This window comes from Hypomesus transpacificus, chromosome 12 (assembly GCF_021917145.1).
Source record: "Hypomesus transpacificus isolate Combined female chromosome 12, fHypTra1, whole genome shotgun sequence".
In the NCBI taxonomy this organism is placed as follows: domain Eukaryota; kingdom Metazoa; phylum Chordata; class Actinopteri; order Osmeriformes; family Osmeridae; genus Hypomesus; species Hypomesus transpacificus.
Window position 1 is genome coordinate 1,165,566 of NC_061071.1, and position 25,912 is coordinate 1,191,477.

Here is a 25,912-nt window from a genome sequence, read left to right on the forward strand (position 1 = left end):
TGATCTCCTGTCACACAGCAGTGGTAGTGATCTCCTGTCACACAGCAGTGGTAGTGATCTGTCACACAGCAGTGGTAGTGATCTCCTGTCACACAGCAGTGGTAGTGATCTCCTGTCACACAGCAGTGGTAGTGATCTCCTGTCACACAGCAGTGGTAGTGATCTCCTGTCACACAGCAGTGGTAGTGATCTCCTGTCACACAGCAGTGGTAGTGATCTCCTGTCACACAGCAGTGGTAGTGATCTGTCACACAGCAGTGGTAGTGATCTCCTGTCACACAGCAGTGGTAGTGATCTCCTGTCACACAGCAGTGGTAGTGATCTCCTGTCACACAGCAGTGGTAGTGATCTCCTGTCACACAGCAGTGGTAGTGATCTCCTGTCACACAGCAGTGGTAGTGATCTGTCACACAGCCTGCAGGGAGTGTGTCTGTACAGGGGCCTGCAGGGAGTGTGTCTGTACAGGGGCCTGGGGGGGGAGTGTGTCTGTACAGGGGCCTGCAGGGAGTGTGTCTGTACAGGGGCCTGGGGGGGGAGTGTGTCTGTACAGGGGCCTGCAGGGATATGGTTAAGGCACCGTAAGTTATAGAAGGCACACGTGTTCTGGAGTTTTGGAGATTTGTTCATGTCCCAGACAGATACACTGTTGTTTGTTACAGGAAAAACATTTGTGAGGCTTGGTGTCTTAAAGTAGAGCGCAACATTACTGCACAATAACAACACATTCAATCAGAGGAACCTACCGATCATGTGATCTTGACAAGTGGCTTCTGGGATAGAATCCTCCTGGTTGTTCCCTCTTAGATTAATCTTCTGTTTCACTATGATCGCCTGTAACACAACATACACTGTCACCATGGTAACCTGTAACACAACATACACTGTCACCATGGTAACCTGTAACATAACATACACTGTCACCATGGTAATCTGTAACATAACATACACTGTCACCATGGTAACCTGTAACATTATATACACTGTCATTAGGAAAAGTAAGGAGCAGTTTAGGCTCTAAGTCTATCCTTACATAAGTAAAGACTAAGCTGCAATAAGTAAACCGTGTATGTGAGAAACTAAATTAACCTTCGACTGATGACTGAAGTGGCTGGCATACACATTACCCCAGCCCTGCCACACACAACCACTTTACCCAGCATTCCCTTCACAGCACAAGACACAACTGAGTATTTAGTTCATCCACAGGCTTTTTTCCCAAGCCGCTGTGTGGAGGTGATGTGGGCAGGAGTTAGAGGGGTCAGAAACACAGTCCTCTCTCTCAGTGATTCTGTGTTGGCAGGAAACAGAGAGAGGCTTCAGAGAGAGTATTAAATGAGCCTTTGTTAAATTGAGTGTCTCTGATAAGAAGTTCCTCCACGTTATCAATATTCCCCATCAGCTGGATTGAATTTCCTGCATACTGCAGTCAGACTGTCTCTCCCACTCTCCCTCTCCTCCCTCTCTACCTCTCTCTCTCTCACACGCTCCTCTCTCTCCTCTCTCCATTCTCCCTGTCTACCCTTCACCTCCATCCTTCTCTGACTCTGTTGCGGTACTGGCATGACACAGCACACAGAACACCTCTCCAGCACCCGGCATGTACAGTACGTTCTAAAGAGCAGTCACACTATGCTTCATTGATTCAAAATACACTGATGTAAGTGTGTGTGGGTGGTAAGGGGGTGGGGGGGGGGGGACGACTGCATGATTGGGTTTTTGGGGGGGTGGGATACGAGAGAGTGACAGACAGAGGTATAAGGTCTGAGAAAGAGTGCAAAAGAAAGTGAGGGATTGAAAGAGACAGAGGTAGAGACAGAGGTAGAGAGGAAGCAATGCAGAGAGAGAGTCAGATAGAGAAAGAGCAAAGAATTTAGCAAGGAAGAGCGAGTGAGCGAGAGATAGATGTAATATCCTGGAACATAACAAATTGATCCTGAAGGGTGCATCATGTTATTAAAGGGGCGATCTCACTCACAGTGCTATCTTTGCAGATCTCCACATCTCTCATTTCCCTGCAGTGTTTCTTGGGAATGGAGATGCCTGGCAGAGATATGGTCTGAGTGTCGCCCTTCACCCCCACACTCCTGCAAGAAAGAAACCCCATGTGATTGGTCTTGTGCTCTCGCTCATCTGAACTCCCCCACCAGAGAGGCCGTTGTGCAGGTGGATTGTGATCCGACAGATAAATTGCATCAGCCTCCATCAACACCTCCATCACCACCAACACCCACATCCCCCGCACAGCTTTGAAGTCACCTCAGCCTCTCTCTCTCTGTCTGTCTGCAGACTCACTGAGTGATAAATGTTTGCAGCCGCTCTTGATCAAATCTGTCAGTTGCGATTTAAGCAAGTGTATCATATTAGAGGTAGATGTGGAGCGTGACTGTTGTTTTCCAGATGACAGCTCCGGGGTGACGGAGGGGCTGGGTTCTGGGACTGGAGTGGGGAACGCTCTCAGGGTGAAGCATTACTCAGACAGACAGACTGGATGCTGTTTATTGTGCTTTTCTCAGAACACGTATCTCTGTGTGCTTTCCACTTGTGGGGTTTAAACTTGAGCGTTTGAATCCCGACTCATTTTATTTGAAGAGCTACTTTAAGTAGTTTATTATTACTCATATATAATATAACATAATATAATGAACTCATGGAGTTTAATGATGAAACAACACATCAATAATTTAATTGATGAATCGATAAAATGAGATTGTTGTCATACCAACCTTCCCAGAAGATCCTTCATGAACTGATCTTTTCCGATGTACACGGTCGAACACTGGATCTGATTGGCTACATGTCCCATCTGGAGGTTACAGTGATCCATTATTGAGCTGAGCTTGTTGCTGTTCTCACACAGCATCTGATCTTGATTGTCCTTGCATGGGCCATCTGCCTTCCTCCCCTTGTCCTTCTTGTGGGTCTTGATCAACCTTCCTGCCAGCACACCTCCCTTCTTCACTTCCTTCCTGTCGTCTCTGAGCTTGGGGCCGTCAGACGTGGCATCTGGGGCCGTTAGCTTGGCCCTGCGGAGGCCGAACCAGTTGGCCAGGGAGGGGCCAGTCTTCTGCCGGGGTTCGGAGAGCAGGGTCTTCTCCTGACCTTGTCCCTTCTGCACGTTCTCCTGGATGCCCAGCATCACCTTCTCCTCGATGGTGCAGCCGGGGGGGCTTCCCTGCTCCTCCGGCCGGGCCGGGGGGCTGATCTGGGCCGGGCCGGGCGGCTCGCTCCTGGCTCTGCTGGGCGGGGCCTCTAAGGGGCGGGGGGGGCAGGGCAGGGGCTGGGAGGCCCCCCCGGCTGGCCTCCTGGAGCCCTTCAGACCCGTCTGATCCACAGGGGCCAAACAAGGGTCCTCCTTGGAGCCCTCATCTGGGGTGCAGAACTTGGGAAGGTCCTCCGTGACACCCTGGTGACTGGTGAACACGCCCCCATGATGACTCAGCCGTTTCCCGGGGCAGCTGGCTGGCCCCTCCCCCGAGGCCCTCCCTGGCAGGCCGTCCACTAGCAAGCTCTGTCTCGTTAGCGAGTTCCCCCTCTCGCCAGAGTTGGTGATGATCTGTGTTCGGGTGGTGCTCACGCTGGCCCTCTCCATGCAGCTGGTGCTGAAACTCTGGCTGCGAGCCTTGGCTCCAGTCATCCCCAGAGCCGGCTTCAGATGAGGCTTAGTGGTGACGGAGGTGGATCTCTTGATGAGGTCTCGTTCCGCCTTGTGACCCCGCCCTGCCTGGACCAGGGGGGTCCCGGGAGGGGGGGCGCTGCAGGGGGGCGAAGGGTCACACTGAGTGGAGGCGTTTGACGTCTCTCTGGAGACGGCGTTGATGTGCTCCTTCTCCTGCTTGCCTGGGAGGGAGGGGCCAGTCCTGTGAGAGGGGGGCGACCTCACAAAGGCTTTAAACCCTGAGGGGATGCGTGTTTTGGAGTTCTTCTCAGCAAGGTTGGGAGGTCCTGTCCTAGTGGGGCTCGCCCCTGCCTGGGGACATAGGGACACAGCGTCCTGATGCTCTGAGCGGCACGGAGGCTGGTTGCTTGACACCTTGGAACAAGGAGGACAAGCCATTTCATTGGCAGACACCTTCTTAAAGGTGCCATGCAGCGGGGAACCTGCTGGGACGCTGGGAGGGAGGTTTTTGGGGCTTTTAGAGTTGGTGTTGTCAGGACGGTCTGGCACGCCCCCTGGGGCAGGGGAGGGGAGGTGGAGCTTGGAAGGGGTGCGTTTAGAAGTGCCTTTACATCTTCCCACGTGATGTTCAGCTCCAGCCTTCATCACAGGGGACTGCTGGCTGGCTTTACCAGACAACTTCTGAGGTGCGACTGCTGTCCCATACCCCGCGTCCAGGTCCACACTGTCCTGGGGCTTGCAGGGGGACATGTGTTGTAGATTTGGTACAGGTGGGGGGTGGTAGCTGGGGGGCGGCCCCCTCACAGGGGTGAGTGTGGGGGGTTGAGCACCATCCTTCAGTCGGATGAGTAAGGAAGAAGTGCGACCGGGGGGAGGGGGTGGCGAGGGGGACCTGAGGTCAGCTTGGGTGTCTCTGGTGGGGGGCTCCCTGTGGTCCAGCAGCCTGCGGGGGGGGTGGGGGGAGCTGGGGGACACGCAGGGAGCCCTGCTGGGGAGTTTGGAGCTCACTGTCCTGGGGCTCTGAGAGCAGGAGGCCTTGATGAAGCGGGACATCTTCACTGGAGGAGACGAGGGGGACGTCTGAGGGGGGGCCCCCGGGGGGGGGTCCGTGGAGGAGCCCCTGGACACCTTCAGAGGAGACGGCGTCCCCCGGCTGGGGATCTTAGAGCTGCTGGCCATGCAGCCAGAGGCCTGGGTCATGGGAGGCACAGAGAGACCCTTGTTGGAGCGAGAGCTCTGGGGCTGTAGGAGTCTCCTCTCTGCACCCTCCCCCCTGGTACTGCTGGCTCTGCTGGGCTGGCTCTGGTCCTCGGACGGCCTCTCTGGAGCCTCCATCAGGTTGTAATTCCTGGAGCCTCCTCCTGCTTGCCTGGCGGCCAGGTACCCAGCCACAGCCCTGCCAGGGGCTCCGCCCCCACACCCGGCCCCCTGCTGAGTGCTCAGCTCGATGAGCCTCCCGTCCTCGTCGAACATGGCCAGGAGACTCTCTTCCGACTGGGCGCTCTTGGGCACCTGGTAGTCCTTGCTGAGGCTGAAGGGCCGGGGCCTGCTGTCCGCAGACTGAGCCCTGCCCTGTTCCCTCCTCAGGTTAGGGGCTCCCAGCAGCCGGGCCCCCCTGGGGATGGGACGGGAGTCGCCGGCCTCCAGTGGCAGGTCCTCAAGGTCGGTGTCCGAGAGGAGGAGGGAGTGGTCGGGGTTGGTGGGGCAGACCTCCAGCAGGGCTGGGCTGAGCAGGGCGGAGGTGCGGCCGCCAGACAGGAAGCTGTTGATCAAGCTCATGAGCTCCTGGGGCCGTTCCCTGGAGCTGTAGGGAGGCGGAGGCTCGTTGCTGCTCCGCCCTGCTGCCTCAGCGTCCAGCAGGCCTTCCCAGCTACACAGGCTGTCCAACACGCTGTGGGAGAGCCCCCTGCAGCCCCTCCGGCCCTCCTCCCCCGCCCCCCCGCCCCACCCCCTGCACCCGGCCACGCGAGGTGACTCGTCGTCCGCGTCGTCGGAGTCGTACGAAAACTTCCTGCCCCCCGGGGAGGTCAGGCTGGACACCCCCCTGTCCCTGCCCTTCATCCCCAGAGAGTAGATGCCCTCGTTGGAGTTCATGCAGTCCTTGTCGCCCGACATGGAGGCCTTGCCAGAGGGGGAGGGTCTCTGCAGCTGTCTCAGACCATCCAGGATGCGTCTCTCCTTCCTGCCGGAGGGGAGAGGCTCCCCCAGGGAGGGGCCCACGCTGCCGGGGGCCGACGAGCACACGCTCAGCCTCTTCTCCCAGGTCAGAGAAGACTGCAGGAGACAGGGAACACACACACCTTACACACACCTTAAAGCTGGGACACACACCTTCATGAAGCTGAGCTGAAGGGGTTTGGGAGTGCTGGCTGAGACAGATGGGAGGACACTGAGAAGCTGTTGCAGCCTGTCATGTAATTAGGCTACAGGAGGTTTGTGTGAAAATGCTTGATGGAGACAGGTAAACGCTGCAAGACCCAATATTGATTATTTGATTGTATATTGTATTCTCAAATCTTTGAGCAATTCCATCTGAATGTGTCTAATCAAGGACTTGTTTTGCTCCAGTCCACCGATACAGGCCAAGCCCAACCTGTCATTTAAACGACAGTGTGATTACTGATAAACACCCAGATACAGACCAACCCTCTTCTGCTGCTCCTTCTACATGCACTACTTGGTATGTTTGATTGTGATGTCTGTGGGTGCCCCCCCCTCTCTATGAAGCATGTCTGTTCACTACCCCCCCCCCCTCTATGAAGCATGTCTGTTCACTACCCCCCCTCTCTATGAAGCATGTCTGTTCACTACCCCCCCCCCCCCCTCTATGAAGCATGTCTGTTCACTACCCCCCCCTCTCTATGAAGCATGTCTGTTCACTACCCCCCCCTCTATGAAGCATGTCTGTTCACTACCCCCCCCCTCTCTATGAAGCATGTCTGTTCACTACCCCCCCCTCTATGAAGCATGTCTGTTCACTACCCCCCCCCTCTCTATGAAGCATGTCTGTTCACTACCCCCCCCTCTATGAAGCATGTCTGTTCACTACCCCCCCCCCTCTATGAAGCATGTCTGTTCACTACCCCCCCCTCTATGAAGCATGTCTGTTCACTACCCCCTCCCCCCCCCCTCTATGTAGCATGGCTGTGTGCTGGCTGCGTACCAGCCTGGCTGAGGTGCGTGGGGCGGTCGACGTGTAGGAGTATCCGCTGGAGTATTCGCTGCAGGCGCTGGAGAGAGACAACTCGCTGCTGCTGCAGCTACGAGGGGAACATGCCCACACATTCAGCTGGCTCGCACACGTACACACAGGAAATCCCGCCTTCCCGCCCTGCTGCACTTCCTGTCACAAGGACAGAGGAGATGGATTAGACTGGGGACAGACAGGGCATGGTCACAGTTGTGTGATATTAAGCAGAGCTACACATGCTTGTCCATATCACAGACAGGTAGTCTGTGCTCAGCTGGTGTTACTAATACAGTATTCCTGAAACGTAGCAGAAAGGCTTAAGATGTAAGCCTGTTATTGGTCCGTAACAAACAACACCATAGCTTGGTGCGCAATCTCACCAACAGATGTTTTCATGCATCCAGATACACCACAATAATCAGTCAGAACCAATAGGATACATGCAGCATTCAAATCTATTGTTTTCTTCTATGTTTGAGCGTTATCTTGCAACAAAGCCGTAACTAAATCAATTAATTTTTGTTTCTGCACATTACATTGCAGAGAAGCTCCAAATATGAAGAGACAGACAGAAAGTCCATCTCTTTCTGCTTTTTACCGTAACCTTCGTGGAACGCATGAACAGTTAACCACTCTGGCCCTTGTGCTGTAAAAGGCTAAAGAATGGCTTTTATTTTTCAGACCTTTATGCATAATATATAAGATGACTAATGTACTACACTGTCATATGGACTCATTTTTACTGGGAACGAGTTTCAATCGATGGTTTCTGGTAATATGACAGGGATTTATTTCTCTTAGGGCCAAGTGATACTGCCAGCTCCTCTTGCCTAGTGCAGCAGGTCAAATCTCCAAATAGTTGGTGGGTATTTTAATCCCCTATAATGATTTCTCTCGCCTCCATGTCAGTGGCAGTACCTGAACAGTTGGTACAGAGGGAGGATGATAACAGTGTTCCTGCTCTTACGTGCGTCGCAGGCTCAGAATTCCTGGAAAACAGGAAGCTTGGGCTTTTCTCGGGCTCCAGGTCAGACGCCGACACGATCCCAGAGTGGAGTTTCTGAAAGCACAACAAAGACAATCTGTGAATTGACACACGTGAAGGTCTCAGCAGCATGGGGAACTAGGATGACCAGGGGAGAGATGCTGAAGTAGACAGAGACCGTCTGAATAGAGACAGTCTGGATAGAGACAGTCTGGGTAGAGACAGTCTGGGTAGAGATCGTCTGCGTAGAGACAGTCTGGATAGATGCAGTCTGGATAGAGACAGTCTGGATAGATGCAGTCTGGATAGAGACAGTCTGGATAGATGCAGTCTGGATAGAGACAGTCTGATAGATGCAGTCTGGGTAGATGCAGTCTGGATAGAGACAGTCTGGGTAGAGATAGTCTGGGTAGACAGCAGCACAGGATTTAATGTGGCAATGCGGCTATAATGTGAGTCAGTCTGCTCTTTTACCCTGCAGTTTAAACCACAATCAAAGTCGTAACTATATTTAAAAATATATGTTATTAATGAAAAACTATAAAAACTAAGACGTTAAAACAAGCAGAACACCAGACACTGTCGTAAGTGAAAGCCACAAATCCACCGGTGCCCTGTTCTATTCTAGAGTTAGAAAATGCCCAGTTCTCTTCTAGAGTTAGAACATGCCCAGTTCTCTTCTAGAGTTAGAACATGCCCAGTTCTCTTCTAGAGTTAGAACATGCCCAGTTCTCTTCTAGAGTTAGAACATGCCCAGTTCTCTTCTAGAGTTAGAACATGCCCAGTTCTCTTCTAGAGTTAGAACATGCCTCGTGCTTCTCTCCCCTGATCCAGCTCGGACAGTCTTCAACAGTCTTAACTCACAGACATTAATGTCATCTGTAGAAGTAATGAATGTGATGGAAAATAATTGCATCAGGGAACCAGGGAGTCCTTTGATTTCTTATTCATTCTCAAACAGGATTCTGCGATCCATTCTTTTCTTTACTTCTTGTGCACTGGGGACGGATGCAAAACCAAATACATTTCCACATATTAATCTCCAACCTAATTACAGATCTTTTCCCAGACGTCAGATGTGTTTAACTGCAGATGTGCCGTGACAGAGTTCTTCATATAAGCCATATCCCCTACGAAGGACAAAAACTTTAAAGCTCATTTAACTATTATTAGTATATGATTATCAGTATATTATTAGTAGTATACTTCCGAATTCTATTCCTGCCTCTAACAGCCCTGCCTCTAACAGCCCTGCCTCTACCAGCCCTGCTTCTACCAGCCCTGCCTCTACCAGCCCTGCTTCTACCAGCCCAAGGACAAGCCTCACATCTCTGCCATTAGGACAGCCGTCCTCACAGATACCAGCTGATGGGTCATCTCTGAAAGCGCAGTTGTGTTTCCTGTTTGTTGTTGATTGACAGGAGTAACAAGGTGACCTTCTAAACAGCCTGTGAGGAGAACAAGCTAACAAGCTACAAGACAGGGAGAGAAGCTGCAGGCTAAACTCAGTGGGAAGTCTCTAGAACTAGATGCCATACTTCAAATAATTCTTCCCCTTTGTCTGTCTCATATGCTCAGAAAAACTGTGCCTTTGTTGCCTGGATGCTGGTGCCGTGGAAACATATTAATATGAGTAATTGTTTTCTAATAAAGGATTGATAATGTACTTAGTTCTTTTAATTAAAAGAGATGCGTTTAAAGCCGTTTCTTAATCATGGCTTTGGGAAATGTTCATCGGTGTTACATGAATCATCTTTATTCTTAAGTTCTTTGAAAATTCCGTTCAGCATAATACACTGTTTATTCAAATACAGATGCTGAAAACGCCAGCCAGCCAGTCAGCCAGCCAGCCAGCCATGATAATGCAGACTAACACTATCACTACTCCCCTACAGCTCAGACACCATTTTATTATTTGTGGAAATGAACCTTAGAGGTCATGGAGCTGGAGTCCTGTCGTGCTGTCGATGCGGTCCGGAGCAGCTGAGATCGATGCTGATGTGCAACATCGTGCTTTTTATTCTGTGAACTTTGTGAATGACAGGAACATCGAATCTGTAAGCTTTCAGACAGAGGTCTGTTCAAAAGTAATCCTGTCCCATCATCTCCTCCACACAGTAAAGAACAACAGAAGACGAAGATGACAGGAGCAAACAAACACGAAGAACATATTTCCTTTGAAGAAACATGTTGCAGTTATGAAACAGACACCCAACACAGGAAGTAGACCCCCAACACAGGAAGTAGACACTAAGCACAAGATGTGTAGCCTCCAGGGCAGTAAAAATGTCATCACTGATCCAGGTAGCTTATTAGGGTTTGAACTAACAGCAGAAGGTTTTCTATCCTGCTCTGAAGTCATCACAGGAGGCCATGTGGTGCAGTGGCGTCGTGGACCCAGAGCCCCGGCTGCTGCTCTGGAGGAAGATGTTATCTGGGGTGCAGGATTTCACCCCCTCAGCACGCCTCATCAAGCATTCAGTCAATAGAGTCACAGGGGCCTGTCTGGGGGGCGGGGCTGGGGGCGGGGCTGGACGATGACAGGGCACACCGCCTCACTGTACCTGACAGGGTCATACAGACCAAGGGCAAAGACACTCTCTCACACACGCACGCACAAACGCACGTGCACGGTTACTGAGGGAGCAGGGCTTGGACTGACTAATCCAAAGTGATCCCATGCAGGGCTTGGACTGACTAAACCAAAGTGATCCCATGCTAAATCAAGTGTTGCAGTAGGGTCCGTCATCTGAAAGTAGAGGTTTAGCTCAGCAGTAGAGCCTTTGACTGCAGATCACAAGTTTTCTGGCTAAAATATGTGTCTGTACAACTAGCTACGCTAACCACTATCTCAATAGAGATGTTTCCTGTCTTTCAGGGAAACTCAAGCTGCCCCGCAAGGTCCATTAGTGTTTAATTTTCCACACAGGAAAATCCCCAGATGGAATTACCCACACACCTTTCACTTTATGAGTACATCAACATAACAATAACTGGTCTTTAATAGCAACTGATCATCATTTCATGGAAGTTTTTGGTTTGGAAGGTTCTACAGAAATGGTGAATGAGAGAAAACTCTCCAGTGGATGAGAAAAGCGAGCGCTAATCATCCACCTAGTGCTTATCATACAGCTAGTGCTAATCATAAAGCTAGTGCTAATCATAAAGCTATTGCTAATCATATAGCTACTGCTAATCATACAGCTAGTGCTAATCATAAAGCTAGTGCTAATCATACAGCTAGTGCTAATCATAAAGCTAATGCTAATCATAAAGCTAGTGCTAATCATAAAGCTAGTGCTAATCATACAGCTAGTGTTAATCATACAGCTAGTGCTAATCATAAAGCTAGTGCTAATCATACAGCTAGTGCTAATCATAAAGCTAATGCTAATCATAAAGCTAGTGCTAATCATACAGCTAGTGTTAATCATACAGCTAGTGCTAATCATTTTCAAACAATTCTGCACATTAGTAGAAAAAACGTTGAAGCTCATTAATTCCTAATGTACCTTTCAATTACCCATATCGATCCCCCCCCCTCTGACTGGAATATTATCCTCTTTTTACTTTCTCAGAGTAACAACAGCCCTCAATAGAAACACACTTTGTATCTTATTGACTAAACCCGTAACCGTGACAACAGCAGCCCTCTCTACGTTTATGCCTCGTGAGGCAGTACTCTGAAGTCGACCACCGTGAGGCCCTCTCATCACCGCACAACCTATTTCAACATAATTTCCCCCCTTGATTTCGCACGTGGTTCTAACACAAAGCGATTCGTACTTCTAGTTAAAAACTTGTCTTTCACCCCTCCTCACAGCTCCTCGTCCCCAACTGCACCCTGGAGGAGCACCCGGTCTTGCTGCTGCTGTGTAGATGCTTCACTCCTCCAGCCCTCCTGTCCTCCAGCCCTCCTGTCCTCCAGCCCTCCTGTCCTCCTGCCCTCCAGCCCTCCTGTCCTCCAGCCCTCCTGTCCTCCTGTCCTCCTGCCCTCCTGTCCTCCAGCCCTCCAGCCCTCCTATCCTCCAGCCCTCCTGTCCTCCAGCCCTCCTGTCCTCCAGCCCTCCTGTCCTCCAGCCCTCCTGTCCTCCTGTCCTCCTGCCCTCCTGTCCTCCAGCCCTCCTGTCCTCCTGTCCTCCTGCCCTCCAGCCCTCCTGTCCTCCTGCCCTCCAGCCCTCCTGTCCTCCAGCCCTCCTATCCTCCAGCCCTCCTGTCCTCCAGCCCTCCTGTCCTCCAGCCCTCCTGTCCTCCAGCCCTCCTGTCCTCCTGCCCTCCAGCCCTCCTATCCTCCAGCCCTCCTGCCCTCCAGCCCTCCTGTCCTCCTGTCCTCCTGTCCTCCAGCCCTCCTGTCCTCCTGTCCTCCAGCCCTCCTGTCCTCCAGCCTTCCTGTCCTCCAGCCCTCCTGTCCTCCTGTCCTCCAGCCCTCCTGTCCTCCTGTCCTCCAGCCCTCCAGCCCTCCTGTCCTCCAGCCCTCCAGCCCTCCTGTCCTCCAGCCCTCCTGTCCTCCAGCCCTCCTGTCCTCCAGCCCTCCTGTCCTCCTTTCCACCTGTCCTCCAGCCCACATTCTGTATTCACATACTTAACACACCTCTTTGCTAGAACAAGCAAGAGCATATATAGTTTTTTTAAATATATATTGTAAAGGAGAATTCAAATGAGATGCATCGGGATTTCCTATCATGTCAATCACATGGTTTATTCAGGGACATGGGGATATGGAGTGTGTGTGTGTGTGAGAGAAAGTGTGTGAGTGAGAGTGTATGTGTGTGTGTGTGTGTGAGAAAGGGTGAGAGTGTGTGAGTATGTGTGTGTACCTGCAGCAGCAGCTCTGAGCTGGGTCTGGCTCGATGCTGGAACAGGACGCTCACACTGCGGTGGTGCTGCTCCAGGTCAAACACTCTGGTCCTCAGCCTGATACACTCCTCTCTCAGGTCCTGCAGGACACACACACACCCCAAACACCCCACCCACACACACACACGACCCCCCCCCCCCCCCCCCACACACACACACACACACACACACACACACACACACACACACACACACACACACACACACACACACACACACACACAAGCATATTAGGTCGAGGCAACAACAGCATACTGAGGCAGCCGTTCAGAGATGCTCTAAGAGCAGGAAGACTCTAAATGGGCTCTATTTTAGAAGAGCTGCTAAACTGGTATATATGAAATAAAGAGTACAGAGAGAGACAAACCTTCTGGGTGAGCAGGGCTTGTACGACTTGATTAGCAACCTGAAAGAGAGAGAGAGAGGGAAAGATAGACAGAGATAGAGGGAGAGAGAGAGAGAAAGAGATAGAGAGAGAGCGAGAGAAAGAGAGAGAGAGAGGGAGAGAGAAGGAGATATAACTATGAGATATAGTAAGGTATTGAGCGAGGAGCGAGTGGTTCTGGGTCATAGAGCAGAGGGCCCAGTTTGACCCGGCCCTAACAGCCCAGCCCTGCACCCTCACCCCTGCTGACGAGACACTATCTAAGTTCCTCCACGTCTGGGATGATTACAGGCTTTAGTGATCACCACGGTTACGATACATTACAGCCAAGACGTTCTGCCCTCGGAGGAGAGAATCCTAATAGACCCGGATCATCATACATCACTGAGAGGAAGGCAGGGTAAAGGGAGAAGGAGAGGAGGCAGGGGAGGCAGGGGCTGTCGCAGCAGACAGATCAAACCACACGGATATACGGGGTGTTACATTGTCTCAGAGAGGGGAGGAGGAGGAGGAGAGGAGGAGAGAGAGGAGAGAGGAGGAGGATAGGAGAGAGGAAAGTGAAGAGGAGAGAGGAGGAGAGGAGAGGAGAAAGAGAGGAGCATGGAGAGGAGAGAGGATGGGGAAAGGAGAGGAGATGAGAAGAGGAGGCAGGGTAAAGCTTTGTTGTGATTGGGCTCTGGGCTCAGAGCGCTTCACACCAGCAGAGTTTAGACCACAGAATCCATCGACAGGAGACTCCGATTACGGCCCATTGATTGCTCATTACACAGTGTGAAGCCACAGCAGTAGAGGCCAGTGTATTGAATGATGGGAGATGTTGATGATGATACACACTGGCATTCCATGTTACTGATCTGCCCCTGTGAAACCCTTGGCTCATTATTCAAATAATAGCATTAAGATAGAGGTTTAGGTTGACCTGTCCTGTCTACTCCACCACTAGAGACAGATGTCAGATGTGCTCATCATGGGAAACACCAGTTTAAAGCAAAACATGGTTAACCAGCAGGAGAACCAGTATACTATCATCCCAACTGTTACAAACAGCTCTGCTGTTTCTACCAAACGCCTACACACCCTCCAGCTACACGTTTATCCAGCAGGATACCACACGTGCATGCATGCACGCACACACACACACACACACAGAGCAATACCACGCACACACAAACACAGTTCATCAGAACATGATCATTAGAGAGCATTCTTCTGGTCCACAGAGAGCAGCAGAATACAATGCAGGCTGTGTGTTTGTGAGGGCAGGAGAGAGGAACAGGGATCACCCCAGGCACTAACAACCCAGACAGACTGTCCTGCACTAGTGCTGCTGTTTAGCCCATGCTCTCTCTCTCCCTCTCCCTCTCCCTCTCTCCACCTTCTCCTCCCCCCCTCTCTCCCTCTCTCCACCTTCTCCTCCCCCTCTCCCTCTCCACCTTCTCCTCCCCCCCCTCTCTCTCTCCCTCTCTCCACCTTCTCCTCCCTCCTCTCTCTTCTCTCTCATTCTCTCTCTGCCTCTCCTTTTCTCTATCTCCCTCTCCAGCCCCCCCCCCTCCACCACTCCTGGAAGCTCCCTCCCTCTTCTCTCCTCCTCTCTTCTAGAGACCTGGGTTCCTCCTGCCCTGGGTGTTCCTTCTCCCCAGGTCTGCGGGTGAGCCCTGCTGCAGGTCTGCAGGTGAGCCCTGCTGCAGGTGAGCCCTACTGCAGGTGAGCCCTGCTGCAGGTGAGCCCTGCTGCAGGTGAGCCATGCTGCAGGTGAGCCATGCTGCAGGTCTGCAGGTGAGCCCTGCTTCGCTACACACCCACACCGCCGGAGAGCTTGGAAGAGGGACTCTCAGGAAAACTTTTTGGGGGTCGCTGTGAGGGTTCTGGTGGCTCACAGGAAGGATTCTAACCTACCAGATTTACATTTGTATTAATCTTTCAGACGCTTTTATCCAAAGAGATATGTATATAGAAAAGTATAGCATTGAAGAGCACTGTCCTCCACATGCTGGGGGGCTGAGGGATGAGGAGTAAAGAGAGGGATGAGATAAGGGATGACGTGTAGCTCTCACCTCATCCAGACAGCTTTCATACTGCTCTCTCTGCTTCTCGTTCTCCAAAGCTAGGGCTGAATTCTCCTTCTGTGGAACACACACACACATTTAGTCATCATTGAAAACAACCTTGCTGCATTCAAATATGATGAGACTGTCCAAATTAACTCTGAAAAAGAGTGACAAAGAGAGAGAATTGGTTAGAAATGCTACTTGTATTTGACAGCCAGCTGATGTTGGAGAACTCATGCACCCTGGTGGAGGGTTCTAAAAACAGGGAACCAGCTAGGAGATGGAGGGATGGAGGAGGGCAAACACGCTCTGCTCTAACGGCAGAGACCACCGAGGAGATGGTCTGTGGTCTGAATCTCTAGAAGAGGACTAGGGAATGTGAATATTCACTCAGTACCAGCAGTCCTCTTGTTTCTAATTTGTCAAAAGCAGCCAAGGGATTTCAAGGCTATCAGCTTCACAGTCAATGACAGGCCTCTAACCCTACCCTTTAGCAGGCACCCTGACAGGCCTCTAACCCCTACCCTTTAGCAGGCACAGCAGGCACCCTGACAGGCCTCTAACCCTGTCCTTTAGCAGGCACAGCAGCCACCCTGACAGGCCTCTAACCCTGCCCTTTAGCAGGCACAGCAGGCACCCTGACAGGCCTCTCTCACACCTGCCCTTTAGCAGGCACAGCAGGCACCCTAACTGGCCTCTAACCCCTGCTCTTTAGCAGGCACAGCAGGCACCCTAACATGCCTCTAACCCCTGCCCTTTAGCAGGCACAGCAGGCACCCTAACAGGCCTCTAACCCCTGCCCTTTAGCAGACACAGCAGACACCTTGACAGGCCTCTCACCCCTGCCCTTTAGCAGGCACCCTGACAGGCCTCTAACCCTGCCCTTTAGCAGGCACAGCAGGCATCCTGACAGGCCTCTCACCCCTGCCCTTTAGCAGGCACCCTGACAGGCCTCTAACCATGCCCTTTAGCAGGCACAGCAGGCACCCTGACAGGCCTCTAACCCTGCCCTTTAGCAGGCACAGCAGGCACCCTGACATGCCTCTAACCCTGCCCTTTAGCAGGCACAGCTGGCACCCTGACAGGCCTCTCTAACCCCTGCCCTTTGGCAGGCACAGCAGGCACCCTGACAGGCCTCTCTCACCCCTGCCCTTTAGCAGGCACAGCAGGCACCCTAACTGGCCTCTAACCCCTGCTCTTTAGCAGGCACAGCAGGCACCCTAACATGCCTCTAACCCCTGCCCTTTAGCAGGCACAGCAGGCACCCTAACAGGCCTCTAACCCCTGCCCTTTAGCAGACACAGCAGACACCCTGACAGGCCTCTCACCCCTGCCCTTTAGCAGGCACCCTGACAGGCCTCTAACCCTGCCCTTTAGCAGGCACAGCAGGCACCCTGACAGGCCTCTCACCCCTGCCCTTTAGCAGGCACCCTGACAGGCCTCTAACCCTGCCCTTTAGCAGGCACAGCAGGCACCCTGACAGGCCTCTAACCCTGCCCTTTAGCAGGCACAGCAGGCACCCTGACATGCCTCTAACCCTGCCCTTTAGCAGGCACAGCTGGCACCCTGACAGGCCTCTCTAACCCCTGCCCTTTGGCAGGCACAGCTGGCGCCCCTCTCTGGACTCTCTGGCTAGCTCACTGCTGGGGTTGTCAAACCTTGTTTCTACTGCACATTCTACCAGCCCCCATGATGAATATACTGTATATCAAAAAAGCATCTATTTATTATCGATGCTGGGATTTCACCTCCACTAAAAGCTTTGTTGGAGCTGTAAAACATTCTGTATTATGTCATGTATAATGAATGTATCAAAACAGACTACATGAATCAGTGTCAGTCATATTTAACATATAAACAAACATTCTAAAAGTCTGGTTGAGTAATGAAGAGGGCTTTTAAAAGGTTGTGTTGAAATGGGGCTGCTTCTACAGAGTCACCTGACCTGCTGCAGGCTGCTCTATCACCCTAACCCTGCTGGCTGCTCTATCACCCTAACCCTGCAGGCTGCTCTATCACCCTAACCCTGCAGGCTGCTCTATCACCCTAACCCTGCAGGCTGCTCTATCACCCTAACCCTGCTGGCTGCTCTATGACCCTAACCCTGCTGGCTGCTCTATCACCCTAACCCTGCAGGCTGCTCTATCACCCTAACCCTGCTGGCTGCTCTATCACCCTAACCCTGCTGGCTGCTCTATCACCCTAACCCTGCTGGCTGCTCTATCACCCTAACCCTGCAGGCTGCTCTATCGCCCTAACCCTGCTGGATGGCACTGGAGGACAGAGAGGCTGCTCCTCCCAGCCTCATGTCACCCTGCTACTCCAGACATAACTCCAACACCCCCATTAGAAGAAGGTAGAAGGATGAAGGGAGGGATGAGGGAGGAGGGATGAGGGATGAGGTATGAGGGAGGAGGGATGAGGTATGAGGGATGAAGGGAGGGATGATGGAGGAGGATGAAGGGAGGGAGGAGGGATGAGGGAGGAGGGATGAGGGAGGAGGGATGAGGGAGGAGGGAGGAGGGAGGAGGGAGGAGGGATGTGGGATGAGGGAGGAGGGATGAGGGAGGAGGATGAAGGGAGGGATGAGGTATGAGGGAGGAGGGATGTGGGAGGAGGGAGGAGGGATGAAGGGAGGGATGAGGGAGGAGGGATGTGGGATGTGGGATGAGGGATGAGGGAGGAGGGATGAGAAACACCAAAGTGCCTCCAGCACAGACTGTATCTACGTCCAGCATCTGTAAAAACAAAAACACCTTTAAAAAAAACAACTAAAGCGCCTCAAGAACGATTCAATCTGCTAGCGTGCGCTAGCCGTGCGGCCCATGCTAATGCAGGGAGCCGTCAGAGGGAGGATATCACAGCGGGCGCCCTTACTTAGCGCGGCGCAGCGGCGGTGGGTGATGTATCGCCTCTGCTCTGCTCCGCCTGCCTCTCCTGCAGGGGCATCCATCACCCAGGCGGGACGGAATAAAATGGCAGATAACTTTGGATAAAGCCATTTAAATTGTACCGTTTGGGGTAATGCGCTCCTGGAATGGATTATGAGACAGGCCAGCATCCCTACAGGCCTTCTTCCTATTAAGACAACTCGTACAAGAAGACTCATGAAGCTACAAGCAATTAGCAGCACTCTGTCCTAATAAGACTGTCTCTGTCACTGCTGCTGTGATGCCAGCATCAGGCTGATGATGTCAGAGAGACGGGGGAGAGAGAGAGTGAGAGAGGGAGAGAGAGACAGAGAGAGGGGGGAGGGAAGGAGGGTAAACAAGGCAGCGAGTGAGCGGGGGGGACTTCCATGGCCGTTTCTCACCACAACACCAGCCACAAGGGCCACTCTGGTCATAAGTAGCTGGGGTCTCCAGGCATAATGTGATTAAGTCCTAATAGACTTAGTAAGATAACTGCAGAGGATATGAGAGGGGCTGTCTGCCTGGTTCAGCTGGGGGCAGTCCTCTTGCTGCCTGGTTCTGCTGTGGCTGGAGTCTAAGGAGCAGGACTGAGGAAGCTAACACCAGGAGGAGATCCAAGGAGATTAGAAAATAGGAGGACAGAGGAGGAGGGGAGGGGAGGAGGTATGAAGGCATCCGTACCTCCAGGGACCGCAGTCTCTCCAGGAGGAGTCGGGTGTCGTCCTGGACCTGTCCTCCCTCGCCAGCAGGGAGCACTCGCTCTGTCCTGTCAGCCAGGCTCTCCTCCAGACCAGCTCTCTGCTTGTGCACCTCCTCAGACAGCTTCTCCTGCCACCACACAGGGAGAGGAGGGGAGTGATGGAGGAGGAGAGAGAGGAGGGGAGACAGGGGAGGAGAGAGAAGAGGGAGAGAGGAGGGGGGAGAGAGGAGGGGGAAAGAGGAGGGGGGAGAGAGGAGGGGGGAGAGACAAACAGAAAACAAGAGACAAATAGACGGATCAGTGACAGAGAAGAAAAAAACAACTGATCCAACCAGACAGGCCAGACATCCCAGAAGCCCTAGTCACGTTTCTCCCGTCCTGCGCTGACGGGCGCTGACCTTGAGGGTCCTTCTCTTGTTTTCTGCTAGGGATTTTAACTTTTTTCCCCCCCCCTCCAATTCTCTCACCCTTCCCTCGCTCTCATCCCTCCCTTCACCTTGCTCCATCTGGTTTCCTCCCCCTGCTCTCCATCCCTCCCTCTCTCTCCTCCCTCTCTCTCTTCTTTCCCTCTCTCTCTAACACAGAGAGGGGGAAGGATGGCTGTGATGTGCTGGTGTCCCTGCAGCCCTGTCCCTGCAGCCCTGTCCCTGCAGCCCTGTCCCTGCAGCCCTGCAGCCCTGTCCCTGCAGCCCTGTCCCTGCAGCCCTGTCCCTGCAGCCCTGACCCTGCAGCCCTGCAGCCCTGTCCCTGCAGCCCTGTCCCTGCAGCCCTGACCCTGCAGCCCTGCAGCCCTGTCCCTGCAGCCCTGTCCCTGCAGCCCTGACCCTGCAGCCCTGTCCCTGCAGCCCTGACCCTGCAGCCCTGCAGCCCTGTCCCTGCAGCCCTGACCCTGCAGCCCTGCAGCCTTGACCCTGCAGCCCTGTCCCTGCAGCCCTGTCCCTGCAGCCCTGTCTCTGCAGCCCTGACCCTGCGCCCCCCAGGAGGCTGACAGCACTAATTACTTCCAGTTTATGCAAAACCGCATAAACACAATCACATGATCATTAGATCCTGTCAAACTTCCTCATGCGTTCCTGGAAATCCTCATAAACTACTTTGGGATTCACATTGCAGCTGCAGGCTTCTCCGAGGTAGCTAACATTCTCGTGTTTGTAAGAAAGCATAAACAACCAAGGTATGTTCGACTTGCTTTTCAGGCCCATAAGTCTGATAAAACAAAGCAATTACTAATGATATCTGAACCAAACACTATATCTACCTCTTAATCCACTGAATATGCATGATAGACTGCAGTAACCTTCCCTGGGGTGATACGATATTCAAATCCTAACTCCTCTTGTTCTCCTACCATCCCTGCAGCTACGCCATGCTTAAGTCCAGCTGACTAAGGTCACGCCCTTTAATTTGCCAACTCTTCTTCCCAACAAACACTCTTATCTCAGTCCCAGAATGCATCTGATCCATTGAAAATGAGAGCCGGCGTCAGGGCTGCTTCCTCTCTGACAAGCTGCAGGCGCTCAATGAGCTCTGAATAACAAAATGGGGGTTCCCATGGTCACAGTTGCATGGTTTTGGTGTGATGTATGGCCCGGCTACAGGGCTGCATCTGTCACCCGCTCCCTTGTCCTGACAGCTAATTGTCAGGGCTGGTGGTGGCTGTGCTGAGACTGCGGTGGCTGGCTGCAGTGATGGATGAAGGAAGCCCACAATGACCAAATGCACCTAACCGGCAGGCTCAGAACAGCCTGGCTTCCTGACAGCAGGCTCAGAACAGCCTGGCTTCCTGACAGCAGGAGGAAAGATGCTGCTCCCCTCGTCCAGCCTGGAGCGAACCCACCACAACACACCTGCTTTTACTGCATCACCTGGCTGTTCTGAACAGACCTGTCATGATGAGAACCAGCAGCTGTGTACTGAGGGGGGAGGGGGAGGGACATCAAACCCCAGATGACATCATGACCCTGAAGGGGTGTCACACATGACTGTGTGTGAACCTGTGACAGCCATGCCCCTGACCCGTGACCCCTGATCCCTGACCCCTGATCCCAGCACTGTTACTCAGGCGTGTGTCTGTGTGTGTGTCCTCTCCTGTTCTATTATAACATTCATATTTCAAACTGTCCACTCTCTCCTCATTTCATCATTTATGGACACTGTTTTTTTTATCTCCTGCAAAGTTCATTTTAGTGATATCGTAATGATGATATATGATGACATCTGCATCAGAGGATCCAAGGTGAGGTACGTGCATGAGTTAAAAGTCATTTGGACTGTTTGGAAATGTTAATGCCATACCTTTGATGAAGATTAAAGACATCATTTTTCATATCATAAAGCTATCTATTACTAATGATCAGTACTCTGACCCATCGTATGACATCTTTTAATAACCTTAATCATGTATCATCTTTTAATAACCTTAATCATGTATCATCTTTTAATAACCTTAATCATGTATTCCTGAGTCATTAAGTTAGGATTGTATTCTACACTTACAGTGCTATTGACATAACGACTCCTCCAACTAGATATGGTAGAAACATACAGCCCCACTGCTGGATCAGGACTAGCCTGACGTTGTCATACTCATAATTCTAGTCAGAATATGAGTCTGATAACTCTCCGATGGGCTGTGACTATGGGGCGTGTTTCAACCGAACTCGTAAAACAAATGCCTCTTCGCTCAATTGGATAGACCTACAACCAATCAGAGCAACGTAATATGTTGTTAGTTGAAAACGAATTCAACCCAAGCGCTCTTTCGTGACGAGGGTGATTACGTTACTGTTGATCATCTGTCCATCATCGTATAAAGCCCGCCCTGACCATTTCATTGGTCCGCCCAGATCCTGGTTTTATATAGTTTGATCCCCAATACGAGCCACTCCAGACCCAACTTCCTGACCATTTTTTTTTGTGGGCAGGGCTAAGTTGGTCTGGAAGCCAGGCTAGATCAGGACTGGAGTGCTGGACTGAAAACCCCAACATTTCCAGAGACAGGTTTGTTTGCATCAACAAAAAGTTCAAGGAGGAAGGGTGGGGTAGCAGGGTTAGGGTAGCAGGGTGGGGTAGCAGGGTTAGGGTAGCAGGGTGGGGTAGTAGGGTGGGGTAGCAGGGTGGGTGGGGTAGCAGGGTTAGGGTAGTAGGGTGGGGTAGCAGGGTGGGGTAGCAGGGTGGGTGGGGTAGCAGGGTGGGTGGGGTAGCAGGGTGGGTGGGGTAGCAGAGTGGGGTAGCAGGGTGGGTGGGGTAGCAGGGTGGGTGGGGTAGCAGGGTGGGGTAGCAGGGTGGGTGGGGTAGCAGGGTGGGTGGGGTAGCAGGGTGGGGTAGCAGGGTGGGTGGGGTAGCAGGGTGGGGTAGCAGGGTGGGTGGGGTAGCAGGGTGGGTGGGGTAGCAGGGTGGGGTAGCAGGGTGGGTGGGGTAGCAGGGTGGGTGGGGTAGCAGGGTGGGGTAGCAGGGTGGGTGGGGTAGCAGGGTGGGGTAGCAGGGTGGGTGGGGTAGCAGGGTGGGGTAGCAGGGTGGGTGGGGTAGCAGGGTGGGTGGGGTAGCAGGGTGGGTGGGGTAGCAGGGTGGGTGGGGTAGCAGGGTTGTTACCTTGCAGGCCTTCATGAGGTCCACCGTGTCGACAGCCGTCTGCTCCAACACCCCCTTCTGCAGCAACGTCCGAACTGTCTCTTCCATCCTGCACACACAAACACGCACACACAGACACACGCACACACAGACACACGCACACACAGACAGAGACAAGGGAGGGAAAAAACATTGGGTCAGAGTCCTGAGACAGAAGGGGGAGGGTTTGGAGGGTTTGGATACTGCACGGCTACGGTGATGCACACACACACGTCTGCAGAACAGCAGCAATACTGACAAGGTACACGCAATATAAACCAGTACATGAAAGCATGGAGCTGCAATCTCTATTTCGATATGATTCACGAGACAATAGCTAGCTCTACGGGTGGCTGTGACCTGATGTCAACACACTCCACATCTCTTTTCAGCTCTAGTGTTCCAGTGATGTACACAGAGAAACACTGTGACATTCAGGAGAGAAACACTATCATTCGACGGAGCAATGCGAGGATGGCTAAGCTTTGATAGCGGAGTGCTTTCATCACAGACACTGTTGAGATGGAGGGATAGAGGGATGTCAATGGAACTGTATCAAATAGCCTGGTTGTGCTTCAGATGCTCTCCTGAGAGAGGGGTGTCGGGACACCTCGCTGGAGAAAGCTGCTTTGATGACCCGGATGTTTAGAATGAAACTTTCTACCTTGTTCCAATTGAAGCTTAATAAATGACAATATAATATTAAACTCTTCATACCATCTGGTTACGCTAATGCGGGTTGTATTAATTATTCCCTCTGTGTGTTTCACAGGCTGGTAGGACCACTTCTCAGTTGAGAGGTGGTTTGCTGCCGTCAGATGTGTGTCGGTGGCTAGCATAGCAGTGTGGCTAGGTGGCTTCAGCTGGGTGTCTGCTATGGCTAGCAAAGGAGAGTAGCTAGGTGGCTAGCTGGCTTTAGCGGTGTGTGGCTAAAGCGATGCTCTCTTGCTACTGGACCATCTGTCCGACTGAGCTGGTGCAGTAATCAGGGCTAGCTAGCAGCTCAGCGGCGAGCCCTGAGGCAGCAAATTGCCAGGCCTCTATGTGACACACTGGCCTTAATCTTCCTGCTGAGGGACATGGGACAGCAGAGAGGACAGACCAGCAACAAGGTCAAGGACTCTGTCACTGATAGCTTGGATCTGCATAGCAACAGACCTAGCTAGCTCCAAGCGACTGTGGTACTACTGGAAAAGGACAAGAGTTGAGGTCAAACAGACAAAAAAAGGAACTGTCACTTTCAAAACTACAAAATCACAAACACATTTGGACTGCAGACCGTGGCAGGCCAGTTAGCAGACAGGAAGTCACAGAGAGGATGACCCCTGCTGACCTCCACATAACTGTATGAACTCTGCTGACCTCTACATGGCTAAATGGCAGGATGGTGACAGTCCTTTGATGACCCCCCCCCATCCCCCCTAACCCAGTCGAGGCAGCCTCAGTCGAGGCAGTCGAGGCAGCCTCAGTCGAGGCTCCACTGCAGGCCTGTGAGAGCTGAGCTCAGACTGTTTGAAGTCTGGGAGCCTTCATGTGGTCCTCTGTCACAGATAGCAACAGAAAACACAGAGCCTAGTCTAGCGGCACAGAACAACCTCCAAACTGGACTCAAAGTCATCAGAAATGGCAACTAACTGTTATACTGCAGAGGACCAGTATACTGACAGATGTGCTTCCAACGCTTCACTGGAACCATGTTTATATAGCTGGAATTGAAAGGTATAAATCTGGCAACTGAAACACTTTTCATATCCAGTTGAACTTTCTCTCCAAATTATTGATAAGAAATATATGTTTAATGGCAGTTGTTTCAGTAACTCAGCACAAGTTAATACTGTTTGAATCATGGTGTATGAATCATGGTGTAGGAATCATGATGTATGAATCATGGTGTAAGAATCATGATGTAAGAATCATGATGTATGCATCATGGTGTATGAATCATGATGCATGAATCTCCCAGTAAACAGCAGAGAGAGCAGGTAGTGTTCTTCCAGTCCCGTTAAAAGGCCAGACTCAGCATTTGCCTTCCATTAATTTTCTCCACATTCTCCCTCGTGTGAAGGAACACAGCAAATAGGAATGTCAGGGACAATTAACCCCCAATGAGCACATCTGATGGGCTCTGATTACACGTTCCAGCAAGCACCTTCAAGTCATTTACCTCAAAGTAGGAAGGAGTGAAGAGCCAGTGGTATTTGAAGCGTGTGATGCATTTTTTGAAGTATCCATGTTTTCTTTTGGAGCGTGAGAGCTAATTAAATAACGTATTGAAAACAAAGATAAAAAGGAAGTTGAGAGTTACTTAAAGAGTACATTCTAAACTCTCCCCCCAGAAATACTTCCTGAGAACTCCTACCCTACACCTAAACATACATTTCTAATACTGACGGAACTAGGGAAAAAAGTAGGAACTGAATAAGATTATTTTTAAATGTATTCAGTAGCAAGATTGACACATATTGCAATTCCATCAATGTAAACGCGGTTCCAATCAAAGAGGATGTAATTGGCCTTCTATGAGGACGCTAATTTCAGGACGGGGGAGGGGTGGGGGGAGAGAGGGGGAGGCGGGGGAGGGAGGGGAGGCGCCAGGCTTGCTGGACCCTCCGACTGCAAACATTGAATCTTAAACAGCTTGACAAGCACTCAGGAAGCACAATTAAAGGCCTAATCAATGTTTCACCACAGGTGAGATTAACAAACAGCTTAGAGCTTTTATTCAGCCAGTCAGGGGGGAGAGAGGGGGCAACATGGAGGTGTGTTTCATCACCACACTGGGCTGGCTGCAGGTCACCTGACTACACTGGGCTGGCTGCAGGTCACCTGACTACACTGGGATGGCTGCAGGTCACCTGACTACACTGGGCTGGCTGCAGGTCACCTGACTACACTGGGCTGGCTGCAGGTCACCTGACTACACTGGGCTGGCTGCAGGTCACCTGACTACACTGGGCTGGCTGCAGGTCACCTGACTACACTGGGCTGGCTGCAGGTCACCTGACTACACTGGGCTGGCTGTAGGTCACTTGACTTATCAAGGTGAGACATCTCAGGTCCGCCCACTTCCTCCTGGAGAGATCTGCTTCCTGTCACTAAGCACTCAGAAACATCCGGCATGCTCCAGACTCCCGGTGAGATTTTTAAAGACCTGCTAATGAAAACATACTTTATGACATTTCCGACCAACACTCACCTCAAGTTAAGACTGCAGTAAATTCTGGCACATTCACTCACACACACGCGCATACACACACCCACACACACACACAGTAAAATGGGGGAGAGGGGGATAGACATACAGAGAGACAGACAGTTAGACTGAGAGGAGCGGAGAGAGAGAGAGATACTAGAATGGTCTCCATTGCTCCTAACAAATCATAACTCACCCCATGTTGGTTTTGTGTGCGCTCTTAACAAAGTAGTTTTTCCGGAAAAACGCTACGAACACAGTGCACACATCCCTGAGTTCCATGTGGACAGGCAGGCAGGCAGACAGAGCAGCTATGACCCAGACACTGGACTGTATGTGGGTCTGTGAGCTAAAATAGGCCAGTCAAGAATAATACAAGGCTGAGTGGCTCTCCCTCATGGACAGACAGCAGCTTTA

The 25,912-nt window shown here is 51.9% G+C and overlaps 1 protein-coding gene across 1 annotated transcript in view; it reads right to left on the reverse strand.

Annotated features, from left to right (window-relative positions):
• Positions 1–25,912, reverse strand: part of LOC124474866 (nck-associated protein 5-like) — an 83,711-nt gene that overhangs the window by 12,878 nt on the left and 44,921 nt on the right. The window contains exons 5-14 of the mRNA XM_047031326.1: positions 22,285–22,372; positions 18,675–18,821; positions 15,088–15,156; positions 13,016–13,054; positions 12,609–12,728; positions 7,774–7,866; positions 6,780–6,959; positions 2,724–5,890; positions 1,976–2,084; positions 744–831 (exon numbers count right to left, since the gene is read on the reverse strand). Of these exons, the coding sequence (XP_046887282.1) occupies positions 744–831; positions 1,976–2,084; positions 2,724–5,890; positions 6,780–6,959; positions 7,774–7,866; positions 12,609–12,728; positions 13,016–13,054; positions 15,088–15,156; positions 18,675–18,821; positions 22,285–22,372 (4,100 nt within the window). The remainder of the gene's footprint in view (positions 1–743; positions 832–1,975; positions 2,085–2,723; positions 5,891–6,779; positions 6,960–7,773; positions 7,867–12,608; positions 12,729–13,015; positions 13,055–15,087; positions 15,157–18,674; positions 18,822–22,284; positions 22,373–25,912) is intronic.